The sequence below is a fragment of the Haemorhous mexicanus genome, chromosome 4 (assembly GCF_027477595.1).
Source record: "Haemorhous mexicanus isolate bHaeMex1 chromosome 4, bHaeMex1.pri, whole genome shotgun sequence".
NCBI classification, from domain to species: Eukaryota; Metazoa; Chordata; class Aves; order Passeriformes; family Fringillidae; genus Haemorhous; species Haemorhous mexicanus.
This window is the reverse complement of record NC_082344.1, coordinates 44571782-44590514: the sequence shown is the minus strand read 5'-3', so window position 1 is coordinate 44590514 and position 18733 is coordinate 44571782. Positions and strand designations below refer to the sequence as shown.

The 18733-nt window shown below is 38.8% G+C and overlaps 2 protein-coding genes across 3 annotated transcripts in view; one reads left to right on the top strand and one right to left on the bottom strand.

Moving 5' to 3' along the window:
- The first annotated feature begins 470 nt into the window (after positions 1 to 470).
- Positions 471 to 1432, top strand: LOC132326923 (claudin-22-like). Its single transcript, XM_059845630.1, has one exon. It carries the CDS (start codon positions 559 to 561, stop codon positions 1210 to 1212), a length of 654 nt encoding a protein of 217 aa, XP_059701613.1. The 5' UTR covers positions 471 to 558; the 3' UTR covers positions 1213 to 1432.
- A 2420-nt stretch (positions 1433 to 3852) lies between these two features.
- The window catches only part of WWC2 (WW and C2 domain containing 2), a 96167-nt gene continuing 81286 nt past the window's right edge, over positions 3853 to 18733 (bottom strand). For both annotated transcript variants that reach the window (XM_059844576.1, XM_059844577.1), the window contains 5 exons: positions 18006 to 18170; positions 15408 to 15500; positions 14077 to 14319; positions 8510 to 8637; positions 3853 to 6533 (listed from right to left, as the gene is read on the bottom strand). In XM_059844576.1, coding sequence (XP_059700559.1) covers positions 6467 to 6533; positions 8510 to 8637; positions 14077 to 14319; positions 15408 to 15500; positions 18006 to 18170 — 696 coding nt within the window. In that variant the 3' untranslated portion in view covers positions 3853 to 6466. The remainder of the gene's footprint in view (positions 6534 to 8509; positions 8638 to 14076; positions 14320 to 15407; positions 15501 to 18005; positions 18171 to 18733) is intronic.

The following is an 18733-nucleotide window of genomic DNA, read 5'->3' as shown; positions in this document are numbered from 1 at the left end:
GGGCAGTGGAAGATAAGCCATTATGTATGTTGAGGAAGCCTAAGAATAAAGATTATAGGCAAACAGTCTACCTTTCTTTACAAGGCCTTGATTTACATCCCTAAAATCTCAAATTTAGCTATTACAATGAAGTCCTGTTGCACACAGAGCTGCCTTTTTATCACCACTTAAAATCTAATTAATCCGTATTGAAGCACAAAGATTTCTGTTGTGTTTTAGGGTGAGGGGTCATAGAGCCCTCTTTGTTCATCCTCAGGCTTGTAATCATCAGGCATTGGGATATAATTTTACCAAGCAAATTGGAAGGTAACAGATCAAATCCTTATCGGAAAGCCTAACTCATGGTTTAGTGAAGTCCTTCGTCCTTTATGTGAAACTTTATATTTGTGAAGAACAAAAACGTGTTTCAGAGCTTGCAAAGGGTTAATAGCAAGGGCTTATATTTGGGGCAGCAGAGACCTAAAATCATCACAGCTTCCACCATCACTCAAGGTAGCAGTTGGTACAGAACTGCTGGGGAGACCTTTCTCCTCAAGCTTTCAGGACTCTGCTCTTACAATGGCCTTAGTCTATCAACCAGTGATGCAATTAAGTGGCATATTGGTCTCTCTGTTGGGATGGGTCCTGTCCTGTCTCACCACCTATCTACCCCAGTGGAAAAACCTTAACTTGGAACTAAATGAACTGGAGATCTGGACCATGGGACTCTGGCAAGCTTGTGTTGTCCAGGAAGAAGGTGGAATGCAATGCAAGGACTTCGATTCTTTCCTAGCTTTGCCTCCAGAGCTCAGGATTTCTAGGATTTTGATGTTTTTTTCCAATGGATCAGGGCTTTTGGGCCTTTTGCTCTCAGGATTTGGGTTGGACTGTTTGAAAATTGGTGAAAGACAACAGGAACAAAAGAAACGGTTGTTGCTGTTTGGAGGAATGCTCTTCTGGATTTCGGGGATTACAGCTATTGTCCCAGTTTCCTGGGTTGCCCATGCCACAGTCCAGGAATTTTGGGATGAGAATATACCAGATATTGTTCCCAGGTGGGATTTTGGGGAAGCATTGTTTGTTGGCTGGCTTGCTGGATTTTGTCTTATATTAGGAGGATCTCTACTTAATTGCACAATCTGTTCTACTGCAGTCCATCCGTCTTCAGTCCATTATGCAGTAGCAGAACAGCAGGATCAGTGTCAATGCTTGGAAACTGAAACAAGGCCTTAAAATGGGAGGTTTTAAGCAGTACAGCAACACTGCCCTCTTTTCCAAACCCTAGTGCAAGCCAGAAGCTTGTTCCGGTAGTAATTCAAAGGACTCTTTGTTATCCAGCTGATTTCCTGAATTTATATCTGTTTTCTCCATAAACTGGTATTGGAAGGTGGTGTGTTTTCTCACCTGTGGAACTGCTTAAAACTGTTTCACAGCAAAATGCTGAGGTGTTCACAGACTGCACAGAAAAGGTGCTTTTGCTTTCTTCACTGCAGTGTAAAATCCTGAAAACAAATATGCATGTTCTCTTACAGCTTGGATTTTAAACAAAATGTGCTTCCTTTTTTATGTAACCAGTGAAATAAGCCCCAAAGTTTTACTCCGTGTTGCAGTTTTCCACTTGACTGATGCAGTGACATATGAACTTAGAGATACTAAACAGTCTGAATACCTGCATTGTGTCAAAAGGTTTTTCTGTGTATTTGAAAATAGTAGGTTTCTGAAATTGTAGCAAGCTTTGCAACTGTCTTTTTGTGCATGAGGTGTGATGGTGTGGGTGCTTAGACCCAACAAGCTGTGTTTTTCCAGTCTGCCACATTAAACTTCCCCTACAAATTATTCTAAGTGTTTCTGGCACCTGCATACTTTATGCACCAAAAATAGGCTGAGAAATGCTGCTTTAAAAACCAGTGTAGCTATCTTCCTCTGAGACAGGTCTTGAGTCATTATGCATCCTATCCAAGGTTCTTTAAGTTCCATTCACTCATGTTTGGAACACATTGCTGTATAGTTGACATTAAACATATGACATTTAATTGGCCACAAAGCAGACAGTGTTATTTCCACTTAGAAGTGGAAATGCATCAATGTGATATTAGAACTTAAAAACAAACTGTGTGATGCCAAAATCAGCAAAACTGCTGTAATGCTTTAGCTGATTGATGGAAAACCAAGTATATGCATTTCTTAATAAAAACTAATGAAAAGTGCGCCCAGCTGTGGCCACACCATTCTGCTACTGCTTTACCATACCACATCCCTGTCCCCCAAACACTGCACATGGAACCAGGCAACACCAAGCAGGAGGGAGGGGAGAAGTACTTCATACTTCATAGAGCAGTGTTTAAACTTGTGCGTATTTATGACAGAGAGACCAAGAAGTGAGCTGAACACTGCCTGCAAAAGCCAATGGTTTTGGGCCTCTGTGATTGCAAAAAATGAACTTGGCAAGCAGACACAGGCTACTGTCAGCTGGATTTCTGTTGTCTGTGCTAGGAAGGATTTTAACGGATACCTGTAACTACTTCCCAGGCTGGAAAAATCTCAACTTAGACATAAATGCACCAGAGCTTTGGAGCATGCGACTCTGGCAAATGATGCAGGAACACAGTGTAAAGATTTTTATTCTTTCCTAGAATTCAAGATTTCCATGATTTTAGTAGCTACATAAAATGGACTAGGACTTCTGAGCCTTGTGATCTCCAGTCCTGGTTTGGCCTGTCTAAAGATGGAGGATACAGTGCAGAAGATAAAAAAAGCTGCTACTACTTGGAAGAGTACTCCAGGTGATGTCTGGAGACCATGTCCCTTGTTTACACTGTAATCCAGGAGATTTGGAATGGCAGCATCCCAGAGATTCTGCCCAGATAGGAATTAGGGGATGCACTGTTCAGTGCTGAGTTTGCGGATTTATTCTAATTCTAGGGGGATCTCTACTCCTCTCTCACAATCTGTTTATCGCCTGACCATCACTTACAAGAGCAGTATCCAATGGCAGATATGCAAGATGCCCATCAGCATCTGGAAACTGGAAATGGAAGACTTAAAAAGGGGCAGGGTACGTTTTCTAAAATCTTGCTTGCATTACAGTAAGAGAAAAGACTTGCTGAACAGACAGGTTACTGTTTACAAGAGTGGGGGTGGGATTCTTTCTTACCAAGCAGTTCCTTTAATCACTACTTACTTCCACTTCTAATTACATGAATTGATGAGCTATGGCAATTTAAGCCACCACTGTATTTCTCCCAAGTCTGATAAATGGCAGATTCTGTTTTTGTGGTATGACTTGGGGGAGTGAGTATAAAAATTTTAATCACTAGGCCTGCATGGAGACTTGACCATATTTTAAATGGCAGAACTGTTACTGGGGCTGCTTTATGTATTTTGTACAAAAGAATATTAGTTGAAGTCTGAAAGAGTTTGTATCACCAGTTCACCATGCATTACAAAAACCTAATGCAGTTCAGCCTTAAATGAAGTTTGCTGGGCCTGTATCATTTACAGTAAACTAAATGTTCTCAGATATTATGTAATGTAATGCAAGAATCTCCATTGTGAGAGAGAGAGTATGACCACCTCTATCCCTGCTCAATCTCTCTCTAAGGAAAGCCGGTATTTCTGGCCAATAATGAGCTGTTGTCTGGAGGAGACTCAACCATGTTCATTGCAGGTGCAGTTTTTACTTCATGAATGTAAAGAACTAACTTCAAGTATATGACTTATGCTTGCATGTGTCAGTGATTGATGTGAACTTTCTACAAATTGCCATGATTCTACATTGACAAAGCTGTAGCAGCCATCTGTTTCTGCAAAGACCATATAGAGAGATAGAAGAGCAATAAAAAAATTAAATAAAACACCGGTCTGGAAAAGAGCTTTGTTAAAAAATGTATTTTCCAATCACTGAAACACATGAAAAGTGCAGAGACAAGTTAATCTATGTAATGTACTTGCATACTCTTACAGACAAAATTAGAACAGAAACACATTCAGAATATAACCTGATTAAATATTTAGTTCAGTCCTGAGCATTTGATATTTAATACAGTATAAACATAGCAATAGTAAAAAGAAAAATAATCTTAAAATTATTTGTGTTCTATTACAATTTCTGCTAAACTTTGCTCATTTGGCTAAATATTCTTGTACCAGTAATATTTACTTTTTGATATATTCAACTGCACTGACATTGGTACCTGGAAATAGAACTAATCACATTCGTTAAACCCTGCTGTGCAGGGTAAATTTCACTTCAAGAGTACATTTTACACTGATGGGACTTTACTTGTTTGTAATATTTTAGCTTATTCTATTGAGTGTTTCAAGTGTGACACACTGAATTAGTAAAAAACCCCCAAACTCCAAACCCAGAATTGTTATAAGCTGCCTATAAAAATGTTCAACTTTACAAATCTGGAAAATGAAGAGCATGAATATGTCTGTCTCTCATTTCTAAAGGAGTTTTGTAAGCTGAAGCCAGCAATACTTAAGTTTTGACTTCACCTTATGCTTACAAATCAGACAATAATACTTTTTATTTGGAAAATTATTCAATATTTGAGAAAAACCAGCTAACTGGGCAAGAATTTAGACGCCTCTAAGTATTTTTTTTGCAATAGCATCCTTAATGACAAATACTTTTATGGCCAGAACTGAACTACATTAAACAGAACATAAATAAGACTGTAAATAAATAAAAGAAAAATCATAAAGTAGACCTCTAAACATCATTCTAAAAACACCTTATATAATCAAATTGAGAAGATGAAACTGTCAACCTTCATTTCACCTCTACATTAAATAATTCCAGATTTTTTTTTTAAATTGACCTTTCAAACATGAATGTTATCTCAAACCAAAGAAACAAAAAACAAATGGGGCATTCATAAAGGATGTTCAATCAGTCATCTTGCTCAAAATAGCATGTTTGGCTTTATATTTCAGTGAACTGATGTATTTGTGCATAAGAAATCCCTTGGGTGTTACACAGACCTGTCATTACAGCATTGTCACTTTGAATCTCAGACAGCTGCTACCATATTGTGGTTATATTGTTTCCATTTGCTCAGCAAGTAATTATAACATTTCTGAAAGATGAAGTTCATGCAATGTGGCTTGTTGCTTGGGGAAGAAAACTGTAGCCAGTGAATGAAATACATCTGAGTACAACATACTAAGTAGAAAATGAAATATTTCTGATCTCTGCAATATCCACCTACTTACACAGTATCCACAGAAGATGACCCCAACTGCTTTACCAAGACAGGACTGCTTTAACATCTACATCCAATGTTCTGAACTTCTAACAGAAGGCATCCAAGTTGCCTTCTGATGAAGCAGGCTGCCAGGAAGAAGCATGTAAGACATTTGAAACAAGCTGTTCACATCTATTCATTAAACATGTGCATCCCCAACTACATAGAGGGTCAATTGTATATTTTAAAAATTGTTATTTATTGTACCAAAATTTGTGCAGACTTTTAGTAAGGAGCTTTTTCAGAAAATGGTTTACCTTACCAACAGGACTTCTGTTATCTGAGTTAGCATGTGAGAGATTTTTTTCTGGTATAAATACTTTCATGATGCATCTTCAGATCTGCAAACCTAGCACACTCCTTCATTATTCCTAGCTGGCAATCAGACAGCCCCCTAGGACAAACAATTAACAGAGAAAAACTCTCTGTTTCAAGAGCACAGTGGGTATAACTATTCCAATTTCCATTGTGGTATTATGAATTTGATTCATCCTGTTCAGAAAGCAGCTGCCCCTTTTGGTAGTCTCAAAGTTAAGTTTTTAGGGTTACTTGTCTGCCTTGCCTTTCTCACTCTCCCGCAGATACAAGAAACCTTTTAGTGCAGGTTAAAGTACTGTACATTCACAAAACTAAACTCTGAACTCTGTATCTTCCTACAAAGTATTAAAAAACAAAACCAGAAGAAATTTATTTTCAGAAACAAAATTACACCGTGGATGATGAATCTAATCAGCAGCTGTTGTGAGGCAGCCTGGATTGTTTTGGAAAGGAGCTTACGCTTGTGGTTAGCTTTAAACTATAAAAGTTACACTCTTGTACAAAAGTATTGCATGGCAGAACAGCCATTTTCACAGTCTGCTCACATGAAAATAGTGAAAAGATAAACAATTGTCTGTTGAACATAATTTTTCTCAACACAGTGCAGTTCAACAGGATACATGCTTAGTACTGCCTTTGTTCCTTTGTTCCATCTTTACAAAATAAAAACACAGATGCGATACACACAAACTGTACAAAATCAGCATCAGCATACCAAAATTAATCTACTTTGGTTTTCTGTTGGGGTTTTTTGCCATTTTTTAAGCTTTCAACAATTCAGTTCACTATATTTTACAAATAAACATATCAATAGTGAATGTAAAATAGAAGATCTTTAAAAGCACATCACTGGAACTACCAAGCTCATCTGAAAAGAGATGAACAAATGGAAAAAACACTTCAATGAAAATGCATAATTATACATCATCAGCTGGAAGGGCTGGTATACTGATCTTTGCTCTTGTGAAGTATGCTATCTTCTCCCTGAAATTAGAAAAGAAAACAAGGGATTTTTTTACCATTTGTGGCATGGCTTCAATGTTACCTGCTGTAGAGTTGCTAATCTAAGAGCATAGTTCTTTAAAATACAGGTTTGGAGAATACACAGAAAATTTATTTACAACAAATGTAGCATTCTGACACAATAAGCTTCTCACGCAGATTTATGTAAAAAGCAGTTCCAGTTTTGAAAGAGAAAAGATACCAGAATTTCATTAATAACTGCAATGATAAGACTGAAATATTGTTCCAGTCACCGAATTTCCAATGATGATATTTTCAGTAGGGGGATGAGAAGGCAAAATAAATCATTTTATCCTGACATGGGAAAAGGCCAAGTGGGGAATAGTCGTGTCTGGGCAAGGCTCAGAGAAGCAGAATTGTCAACCCATTCTCCAGTTGCTTCCCCTGTGCTGTTACCTTTTCTGTCACCTATGAACCGAGACATTACTGAAGCATAACAAGTTTACGCAGGGTTGCCTAGCAGCAGGCTGGAAAGCAGAAGAGAAGTATTGGGGGCTTAAAAATTAAAGCTCAGAAGAGTCATTCTTCTTGAGAGCTTTAAAAATGTCTCTCTGTGATTAGTCTGAGGCCACAGCACTGTAACAAGTCCAACTAGCAGGGCACACACAATTCAGCCTCCAGAGGTAAGTATTTATCCAAAAGACTAAACCATGTTTTCCACTGGAGAAGCTTGAGTTTCCATGAAAAACAGCAGCTCAGAGCAACATCAACCTAAACTGGCTTCTCTTCCTAGTTGTGTGATGACTAGAAAATAAAGGAAAATAGAGCCTTTTGATACCCTTCTTGCAGGAAAATGGGGTTTTAGGCACTATTACACATTCCTCTAGATTTAGGCAGCAGTCTGTCTGTGATGACTCTTAAATGACTAGCACTGACTGAAACCCTTACTCAAGACATGCACAAAAAGTGAAATCTTCAGGATGCTCTGAATTTCAAGCTGAAGATAAATAACTCAGCTGTAACACATCTTAGCTGAGGAAGCCCATTCCTTACTCTCTTGCTTTGATTCTGCATCACTTACAGCTATGGTTTGCAATACATGCTGCCTCACAGGCCCCTACTTGCTTATAGATTTCTCCAACTGCTCTCAAAAGAAGGTTAAAAAAAGAGAAAAAAGTCTCAGCAGCTGACTTAAATTTCCTATAAAGGAATCCAAAATTTAAACTTGAAAAATGTGTGGTAACTGACAAAACAAACCCAATTAACTTGCAGTACTGTTTCTATGTGCAAGAGCAAGCACTGCGTTTTTCAATCAATAGATGTATATTTCTTTTTATATTTAAGTGTGGCCTCCAGGCTGCAAGCCCTGCCACTTACTGGCCAGTCTTTTAGGAATTTAGACCAGTGAGGACTAAGGTTTAAGATAATTAGTGTTCATTCTGTCTTATGCTAAGCAAGAACTTTTCCTTAATTGCTTCAAGTAATTGGTTGCTTCACAACCAAAATGATAAGGGAAACAAAACAGAGGAGGGATTCAAGATCTTTCTTAAATACTAAGTCTTGAGCAAGGCACAAGTAATGGTTAATGAGTTTTCTGATGAGCTGTATCCTGTCCTACTTCTCCTTGAGTAGCCATTTGTTTCAGACCCTTGCCATCAATTGAAGAGCTCCCATGACTGACTTAAAGCCGCAGTCAACCTGCTGTGGATGAGGTGAGCTACAGCAAGAGTGACACACGTGCCTGCCTACAGCAGATGTCACACAGGCTGTGACACTCATCTTCCTCAACACCTCTGAACTGCCACGTGACCAGGTCACCGAGGCCTGGCCCTCTGAAACCCCAGCTTAGAACCATGTTAGATATCTGTGATGTTTCTGGCAAGTCAAAGCCATGTGGATTTTTTACTAATACTACAGAGCATGTATGATTATACCTAGAAACAGTTCATGTTACTTCACAACATTAAAAAGAGCATGAAAAGCAGAAGAGGCCATACCTGAATGACTGCACCTGCAGTGGCACTTTCTGGCTCTGCTCCCGTAGCCGGCACACATCCTTAGAAGCCTTCCTCATCAATTTCTCAGCACTTAAACCTTGTTTTTCCTCTTCTTTTGACTGTTCAGCCTGTATAAAAAAAAAACAATTGTATTTTGCTGATAATGAACAACTACTCATTTCAAAGAAGCGAGAGACGCTTCTGTGTCAAGCAAAACACTTGGCAGTGTCAGGTTTACTGTTGGGCCCAATGATACTGAAGGTCTTTTCCAGCCTAAATGAATCTATGATAATCTCTATATAAAAGTTTAGCAAGATAAAACACTGACATCACAAGCCTAAGCCATGGCTGCAAAATAAACTAATGGGGCTTTTCCTAAAAAAATAAATAGAGCAAATTCCTTGCCATCACAGGTGGCTACTAGCTTTTGTAAATTCTAATATTAGAGCTAGATATTAGAGCTTTTGTAAATTCTGATATTAGAGCTGTAGTTTGACAATACCTAACGTTGTATGAACACATGTTGTCTATCCAAGCATCTTTTTAGAACTGCAAGTCAATTTATTTCCTGACAAAAGCTCTCAGGAAGGTTGCTTATACCTACTCTAAAGTGACTGACAGAAAAAATAGGGAAGGCGTGCTCTCAAAATACATTTTCAGATTTTGTTGACCATGTTGGCAAGGAGCATGAACTTTCTGTGACTTTATTCATGACACAGTACCTATTTTGCACGAGACTCACTTCTTTAATTTGCATTGTAGAAGCGCAAAAGCCAAGGCAACTGAACAGAACACCAGTGGTAACAAGAGATCAAAGGTCTTTTGTGAGCACTGCTGAGCAGATGCATACCCCACAGTAAGTAACTGGATTTCTGTACCTCAGTATTGCCAGCTCTATTACTTATGTCTTTACTAAGCATCAACAGGACAGCCACAGCTATGCCATCCGCCATTTCAGTAACAAGACTGCTATTAATAGCTGTACTTTGGCTTTAAAAACTTTATCAAGGGTTTCTGAATAGCCAAGAATTTGAACAGTAACTCTTTTTAGGTGGGCAGTCACCTGAAATTCTTAGATAAATGACCCTCGTTCATGCACAGGTGAGTTCTGTAACAAATGCATTGTTGCCTACATCACATGTGGGGTGCATGGTGTGGACAGTGCTTTTCTAGACTGCAGAGGTGTCAGACAAATGTTATTTATTGAATTTTTAATTTTGTCAGCCATCAAAATTCAATAGAAACAGTTCACATTCTTAAACAACTATAAAGTTGTAGAGACTTTAATTTTTGATTCTTTAGAGACTTGAAAATGCTGTTCATTACCTCAAATTAAAATACATTTGCAAGGCTGAAACAGCAATCTTCAAAGCAAGTTTGTGACTTAGAAGTTCACATTCCAGTTCTGAATTCAACCCAGTAGACTCCTAAACAACAAAACCAGCTAATTCAAAAGAGCTAGTCCATACTATCAGTTTCATACTGGGTAGTTATAAGAAAGCTGCTCACAGCAGGATAGTGGTACCCTCTGTCTGTTGAAACGCACTCTGGTTTCTATATGAAAGTGTTTTACATGAAAGAGAACCACCCTTTCAAAAAACTCACTCAAAATCCTGTCAGCTTGTACTGCTGGTAACTTCTTCAGTCCCTAACTCCAAAATAGCTAGGATTTTAAAATGAATTTAATTTATAAGTATTGTTTTCTTTATTAGTTAGTGAACGTAAATTTGCAATCTACAACTGGTAATGTCTTAATTAATTTTACATATATCACAGATCATATGTTTTATCAGCTCCCCTAATTAATATTTACCATCAAAGTACTAAACATACAATATCTCCAATTTTTCTAATTTATCCTTTCCTTAACTATATATGAGATTCTTGTGATTACTGCATTTCAGGTTTAAGAGCATAGATGACTTGTTTTCATACTCTCTATTACCATGAATCCTTTTTTCATTTTTGAATCCATTTATTTTTTAAGGACGCTCTATGAGAAACCTGGATTTCAGCCCCATGTCTCTAGTAATATGCATATGAGAAGGTATGTACATGACCAGGTTTATATTTACATTAGGGTTTTTGAGTGCTTTATATAAAATACAGAAAATCACACTAATACAAAAGCCAGACATTCAACAAGTTCTAAAATCTGGCCCATTTTGTGATGTACCCCCCCTACCCTGGCAACAGTATGATCTCAGATTCTTTAAGCGACCTGAAAACACTCATTCACGACACTTATCTACCAAATGTGTCAGATAGGAATCTCTCTATCTGGGCTTAGCTTAAGCTTAAGTTAGTTTAGGATGACAAAGAAGAAACACTATCAAAATTCAAGCTGAAATGTTATTTCCTGTCTTGTTCTTCTGTGGGTTTTGTATAGAAAAAACTGAATCCAAAGAAAAACTAACTGTGCTAAACACCAAATCATTGGGACAAGGACATACTTATTGGTATTAGTGACATAGTTACATATTCCCTCAACATAAATGATGTACTAAAAATAAACAAAGAAAATATTTACAGGAATCTTTTTTTGATATAAACAGCAGCAGTACTTTAGAAGACACTAGATGTCTGAAAACTTACTTGTATGAGGATTTAAGACTCAGACTTTGAAACACTGTATGATTTCTCACAAACATCCAATCTAAACAAGAGAAAATGCTTCTAGTGCACAGAATTCTCTCTATTTTGTGATCTGCAGGTATTAGTGGGCATTACATACTTGCTGCACTTAGGGAGGTGTGGAAGGAATGAGAGGGAAGGTATGGAGTCTGTGGATCTGGCTTCAAGCAGAGTAACTAACTGCGTGCTAGCAAGCAGACAGTGATTTTTAACATCCCCCATCTCTGCGGTTTCATTTTTCACTTGAGACTCTCAATTTCTCTGGTGTTTCCAGCTGCTGCATTAGTCTGTGCCATTATAATGCCTGCAGGATCTAAGAAATAATCTATGACAATGTTCTCTAGGCTGCTGTGTTTTGCTAACCCAAGGGGAAACAATGACAACACAGTACAGCGCTCTCAGGGTTGTTTTGCTCCGCAGGGGAAGGCTGCAGCGATTTTACGGGTAGAAATATTTCTAGAAACTTTGTAAGCACTCTTCAAAGAGGTGGAGTGACTGTGATCATTGTTCTGGCTTTTACTTTGGGAAGGAGGACTTAAATGCTGTGCTACTGCCCGCATATATTTTAGGAATGTGTATTATTACCCTTATTGTCCACTAGTGTGTGTAATGGTGTTGATCACTGACAGCAGCCATACAAAATGTGACAAACCTACCTCCTGCCTTGGAAGAGCCAGCTGAAATAAAGCACAAATCCAAAGGATTCATAATATGAAATGTTGCAGAGGCATACTCTGTTCTTGAGGAAACAGTTTTAGAATGGGAGTAGTTTTAAATTAAACACTCAGAAAATATAATTTCTGTCCTGCATCCAGTATTAGATATAAACTATTAAATTCCACATAAATTTAGCTATGCTTCTTTTCTATAAGTTACTATTTTATGAGTTAAAACTTGGATCAAATTAATATAATGAATTCACATGGTAAAAACCAATACAGTTACATTAAGTTTAAACACTGCACTATCTTCCCCCATTTTGCCCAATGTTTTTCTGAACACTCATCAATGTTCACCCTAAACTCTGCTAGTGTTTTGTAGTCATTTTAGTACTCCACTAACTATAACCAACACTAGATGCCAAAAGAGGGACAGAAGACACAACAGGACATAAATGTAGAATTGGAAGAGCATGCTGGGGAGAAGTTTTATTTCCTAAGGTATCAGTCAAGGACTTCTTGAAATACGTGGTGCCATTACATGCATTTTTCTACTATGAATTTAGCCAATCCATAAATTAATAATTTTTTGAACCTATGCAAACTTGCAGCCCTCAATGTTTTATTGAAAACATTTTTACAGTTTCTGAATGTCATGCTATGTTTGCTTGCATTTAACCTGCCATCTGTTCAATTTTCTACTTCTTGGCGAATACAAGACCATGATTAATTGCTCTCTTCCACCTCCCTTATGGTTGTATGGACTTCAGTTGTAGCTACTTAGCTGTTCCTTACACAGAAGTTGTTTCCTCTCTTGATCATCCTTGTTGACTGTAATTTTATCATCAACTTTGAAAAGGGAAACCAAAAATGAACTATCTTTATGGTACAGGCAGAATAATATTTAGACTTTAAGGCAACGATATGTTTTGTTCCAAGTATTTTTCTTAGCAATTCCTGTCTTGTTTACTTTTTGATATCTGCTGATCCTGTGATGTTTTTGTTTATGTTTTGTCTCTCATATGTGGAGTACCTCATTCCTAACATTTCCTAACAAAGACCTCAGCTTTGTAAATGTACATATTAGGATCATCCTTTCCTCTTCTACACAAGGCTATTTACTGACATTTAGCTTTAAAAAAACCAAAACAACAAAACAAACAACTATTGCTTAAATATGAGGAGGGCCTCGGCACCTTGTTAAAACTTTCCATTTTTACAACTCTGAATGACCTGGTGTATCAAAACACTAGTCTCTATCAACCATAAAGAGCTAAGGAGCACAGATCCCTCCTGGCTGTCACTCACAACCTCCCCTCATTGAAAACTGATGTACATTGATAGACTTGGATGGGAAGGGGGCTCCAGAAGGTAGGTACTCCAACCTCCTGCTCACAGTAGATGATGCCAGAGCTGAGTAGTCAGGGTCTTGACCAGTTGGGTTTAGAATACCTCCAACTGTGCAGGTTGTGTGGTTTTTTTTACTTGTTTTACTTGGTTGGGTTTTTAATTCCTCCAACAACCTCTCCAGGGCCCTATTCCTGTTGATGATCTCCATAATGATTTAAAAAACCAAACAACCTCCAAAAAAAACATAATAAAAGCCCCACAACATCCAACTTATTAATGTATCTTGTTGGAATTTTCCATATTCCAACTTCTTACTGTTCCATCTCATTCTTCTATCCTGTTTCTTGTCTTTTAATCTTGTGGGGGCATCCCACCTTATGGCAGTGCATATGTACTTGTACTGTTCGAGAGACCATCACATAGAGAACAGAATTTGGCTTTCCTCTGCCAAAACTACAGGTATGTCCTGCATGAAGAAATAAGCCACTGGCTCTTCCCCATGCCACTATCATTCTAAGTAGTGGTAATTGCTCCTTCTACCTGTTACAAGCATCTTTTGGCTACAAGTTCTGTGCAGGCTGCAAAGCAACTGATGCTGAGGGACCGCAATCACATGCAAGTCTGTAAAAGCATGGCTGGGATGTGAGAATTCTAAATTAAGTTTTAAGTAAATTCTATTTTACTACACCAACTATAACTTTTACTTCAAATAATAGATGCCACGAGGAAAATGTTACCTCAAATTCTACATTTAATGTAGTATTAATCAGTAAAGAAACAGTTTACACTATGTAATTCAGAGGTGTAATTAGTCAAATGTGAGCTTCGGTAAAAACCTTTTAACATCATTGAGCAGTTTCTTTAACAAATTTATATCAAAGGTAGGGGCATACTTACTCACACATATATGAATGCTGCTCATACCTGTTTTTCAGCTTGTTTCAAGAGTTTCTGGAAACGTTCATCCTCTAGCACACACAGAGGAAGCTCTGCCTCTCCTCTGCCTTTCATCTCCTCAAGCTTTTGTTTAAGGTCCCTCAAGGCCTGGAGCTCGTCGTTCAGACGATTCTGTCTCGTGCGTGACACCTGGAGGTCCAGCTCCAAGTCCAGGGAGGTGCGCACGGGGCACTCTTGCGCAGCTCTTCGCATGATGGGCGGGCAAACGGGCTGAGTCGTTTGGGAGACAGGACAGTAAAAATTAATACCTAGAGAGGCTGGTGGAGAGTTTGACATGCTGCAGTCAGAAAAAGCTCAAATATTCTGGGTGGGGGGGAGCGGTTTACCAGTCTTTTTTTTCTGAAGTAAAAAAATTCACCTATCCTGGAATTGTTCTTTAGTCACTAGCTAAAAATAAATGCTCCAACCAAGGGCACAATGATATATTTAAGGTTAAAAACAAAAACCCATTCTGATCCCTAGAATGACACTGCCCTGAGACACAACACTACACAGAATTTCCCACAAATGTCAACTACATTATTTATTTTTGTAAATATTTGCTTTTTCAAGGCCTAACCAAACACATAATGTTACAAACTCTGTAAATGCGCACTTCTTGAGCATATTTCACATTATTTACTGTCCTTTCACAGGGACTTTTTGCATAAGTAAGTCAGGCAGGAGAAGCCACCTTGGACTATTCAGTATCCCACTTTTCTTTCTTATGCAAAATATATTCTGCTTCCTGGTAACAAGGCTTCCAAAGGACTATTTTTCTAGTTACAATTAAGATTAAAATATAACTCTCTAAATTCATGTAAGAATTCATTTCATGCAAGAGAATCTTACTCTCTTGTCCTTCAATCCTTTTGCTACTTGAATACCTTTGGTGGAGAGTCAATTCCCTTTAAACGGACAATCTAAATCCTTGAAATCTTCACCAAAATTTGCTCAAAATGTGTATTGCTGGTGCTGACTTTTGTGCAGCATAGGCCACCTTGTGTCACATTGTTTAATACAGATCCCTTTGACAGTAACTCAAGTTCAACAAAAAGCTCAAGTTCAGCAAGAAATGCCATGATGCTGAGCATCATTGTCTCACTGCTGGGTTCAGCCACAACTAAAACAACACGGGCTTTGTTGGAGGGCAACTGACATTGGACTGAGACCACTATGTTGATATTTCAACACGAAACTACAGGACAGAGTTGTGGTACTTGTGTTGCTTTTGCTGAAATACTTGAAATAAAGAGTATCCTTTGTGTCATTTGGTATTCCCAGTGTTCCCATAGTTCATTTTAAACCACAGCACATACCCGTTTAACTCTCAGGCTCCGTCGTTCTGTGGCGTTTCTCACAAAGAGAGACTTCTTGGCTAGCGTGGAGCTGTCGCTGTCGCTGCGATTCAGCTGCCAAAATGTACACAACAAACAGACATAAAGCACCAGCACCTCCATATGCAAATACACCTGCACTGGTAGAACCAGTCAGGGAACCTCAGCCTTTAACAGACATGTAGATCATATTCTTAGTGTTAACAAGTTTGCAACTAGAATAAGCATCTACTCTAAAATTATAATCCTATACCAAGACAGCCATTGATCTTACTGAATGAGCAGTAAGATACTTTAGGAATACAAGGAAGGTAACTATGGTTATTAAGTACTGACAAATCATTGTCTGGCTGCAGATACAAGCTATGGATTTTTCTTAGCTGGGACAGACTTTTAACAAATTTACTACAGGGAAGGTAAATGACTGCAGACATGCACCTGTCCAACAAGCAGTATTTTTGTATTGTTATTAATTGCAACAAGCAAAGTTGTGCTGACAGCTTCCTTCAGAAGCACGTCCCGCTTCTTAAAATTATGTGCCACAGCTCGGCAGTAGCTTCTTCATAACTTTAGCATTATTTCATACACATCAGTGCAGAATGATTGTTAGGTGCAATTGGTGGTCAGAAGCATCCCTCTGCACAATATGTATTTCGACTCTTCAGGAAAGGACAGGTAAAGGAATCATTCTGCTAACATTTCAGTAAGCAAAGGCAGGGCCCTGAGTGTGCTGACACAGGGCTGACTGGGAGCTGGGGGTCAGCAATACAACCACTTGCAATACACAGTACACCTCTTGAGAGACATATCTGCCTTTTCACCATGAGCCATTACTGGGAGCTCACTCCTTGATACAGAGAGGCGGCCATTGTCACTAATGTTCTTTAGGCACTTTTCAAGGGACATTTTCCAAAGCACCAGAGGACTTTGGTCCTGTCCATTAGGCCTCAAAGATCTCTGTTTTTTGTAACATCAGAGGTGCTCTCTTAAAGCCAGGCCATCTCTTCTGATTAAAGAGCAGCTGGCGCTTCACCAGAGCGTATCCAACATGCGCTCTCCTCTCGTACAGCACCATAATGCAAGGAAGGCTGGGTATGCCTGTGGTACAAGCTGGAGACTGGGACTGGAGACACCCCAGCTCTTCCCCCCTCTTTGTGAACTCGGATGCAGCTACAGTGCCCACTCTGGAGCCCCCAGCAGTGGGCAACAAGTGTTTCTGACACTGCAAAAGATATATCTGCAAACATATTCTTTTTGCAGGGTACTTTGCTTCCAGGCAATACCATACACAATGAGAAACAGAATGGTTTATTGAAGGTAAGTTTTTTTTGATTCTGGCTCATGGCAGCAGGTCTGTAGCAATGTTCAAAGCTACAAAAGCCCAATACTTTTCCAGATACAAAAGCCTCAGAAGTTTACACTAACTCAACTACTAAAACTACTAGTTTTACTTCCTGTTGAAGATCTACATAGGCAGAAGGCTAAGGTGATATTTTTTTTGCCAATACTACTAACTTCCATTTAGGAATTAAATTCCAACACAGGAATTAAGATGAAGGCTAGCTTCTGCATTCAGCCAATAATGTATCCAAATTGAGTAAAGCTTGTTAGAAAACAATCTGCTATATTTCATTCTGGAGGGTATATGGAATAGTTATTTAAGTACGTAGGTATTGACTAAAGATTTCTCTTTTTTTAGGCCAATGAGAAGTTGTCACAGAGAAGTGATGAACATTAATGTTTCCGAATGATTAAGGCAAATACCTCTAACTGAACAGGGGAATTAAAGCGTAAGTATTACTTTTTTAAAAATATATATACTTGTATGAATAACCTGTAGAAACTAAAGATCAAAATAAACTGCTTTTTCTAGGGTACCTGTGATTAAAATCTGTAGAGCTGGTAATCCACACTTAAATCTTTAAACACATGATTTTCATAGTTAGTTTAGCAGCAGCAAGACTCAAAATTTAAATCATTTTTTCTTTTTCCATGCTACCATAGATTTAGAGAGACTGGAGAACTTAGCTGCCAAAGCCATGTTTAAAACCCAGCCCCGAGGCAGCACTTGCACATCTTTCAAAGATGCAATTACAGCAGGATTTGGGCTGCCTAGGTTTAAAACCAGTTGAGATACAAGGCAAGATTTAAAACTGATGACTGAACTCTTTCCACACTGTTACCCTTAAATGGCTGCATTATTAAAATATGGTAATGCAATGGCATTTTACAGTGAATTCTATTTCATGTTGTAACAAATTGTTTTGCTGTGAGAGTGCTGGAGTTGCTGACGTGCAGGGAAACAGTTTTTGCAGACAACCAGCACAGGCATCTGTGTTATTTCTCTCCAAAAGGATGTATTTTTGCCCTAGCAGAGGTGTTTTGCAAGAGTATGCAACTCTGCTGAAAGTCAATTCTACTATACATCAGCTCAGATAGGGAAGGACTCTAGAGAAAGCACAGGCTCTGCCTCTTGCAGGGAAAATCAGTACATGACTCGGTGTCATTAAAGCTTCATTCCCAAGAAGTTAAATGACTCTTTGGTTAATAGCTCTTCATCCCAAGTGTCTTTGCTCTTACCCTGCAGATGTATTGGTTCCGCTCGCCTGGAGAGAAGGTTTGGGAGCGCACTATCATGCTGTTCCTGACAAAGGGACGCTGTCTGCAGCTCCAGCTGGCTCTGTCCTTGGGTCGGACTGCTGTGTTCTCGTTAACCGACTCCTCAGTGTTAGTCTCTTTATCAACCTATGAACAGGAATTTAATGGGTAAGACTTACTATAACCAGATACATGCCCCCACATAGTTTCTGTGCCCTCAGACTTCGCAAGCATTCTCATTACCTTGCGGTGGATGGAAAAAGACCAGCGGCAAAAAGCACCGTGCATTTACAGAGAAGCTATTCTAAGTAAAGAAATACAAACTTCCCGAGAGGCTTAAGAGTGTGTGGAGAGGCTTTGAAGGTACTCTTTGTAGCCAGTAAAGCCAAAGCTTTTGCAGACAGGCCTTTGCTGCTTGGCAGATGGTTTGATGCAAACACAGTGCAAGAAATGTTTTGCTTTGCCATTTGCAGACATTATGATTATTGCACATTTATATTTACTTTGTTTGGTATTTGCAGAAGAGCAAGATTCTGCCATGCCAGAGATGGTGCCTGTGCATACTGAAAGTGGGCAGCTGGGAAAGTTCCATTCCCCACGTCCTTCCAGACATACTGCCACTCATCCCCAAGCCTCAGCAGCAGGGCTGCTCTCTAGAGCTTCAGCAGCCTTGTGAACCCAGGGGAAAGACACTGCTGGCTGCTGTTCTT

Bases quoted from the DNA above. Each gene is read 5' to 3' on its own strand.
- LOC132326923 (XM_059845630.1), top strand. From the start codon at position 559: ATGGCCTTAGTCTATCAACCAGTGATGCAATTAAGTGGCATATTGGTC.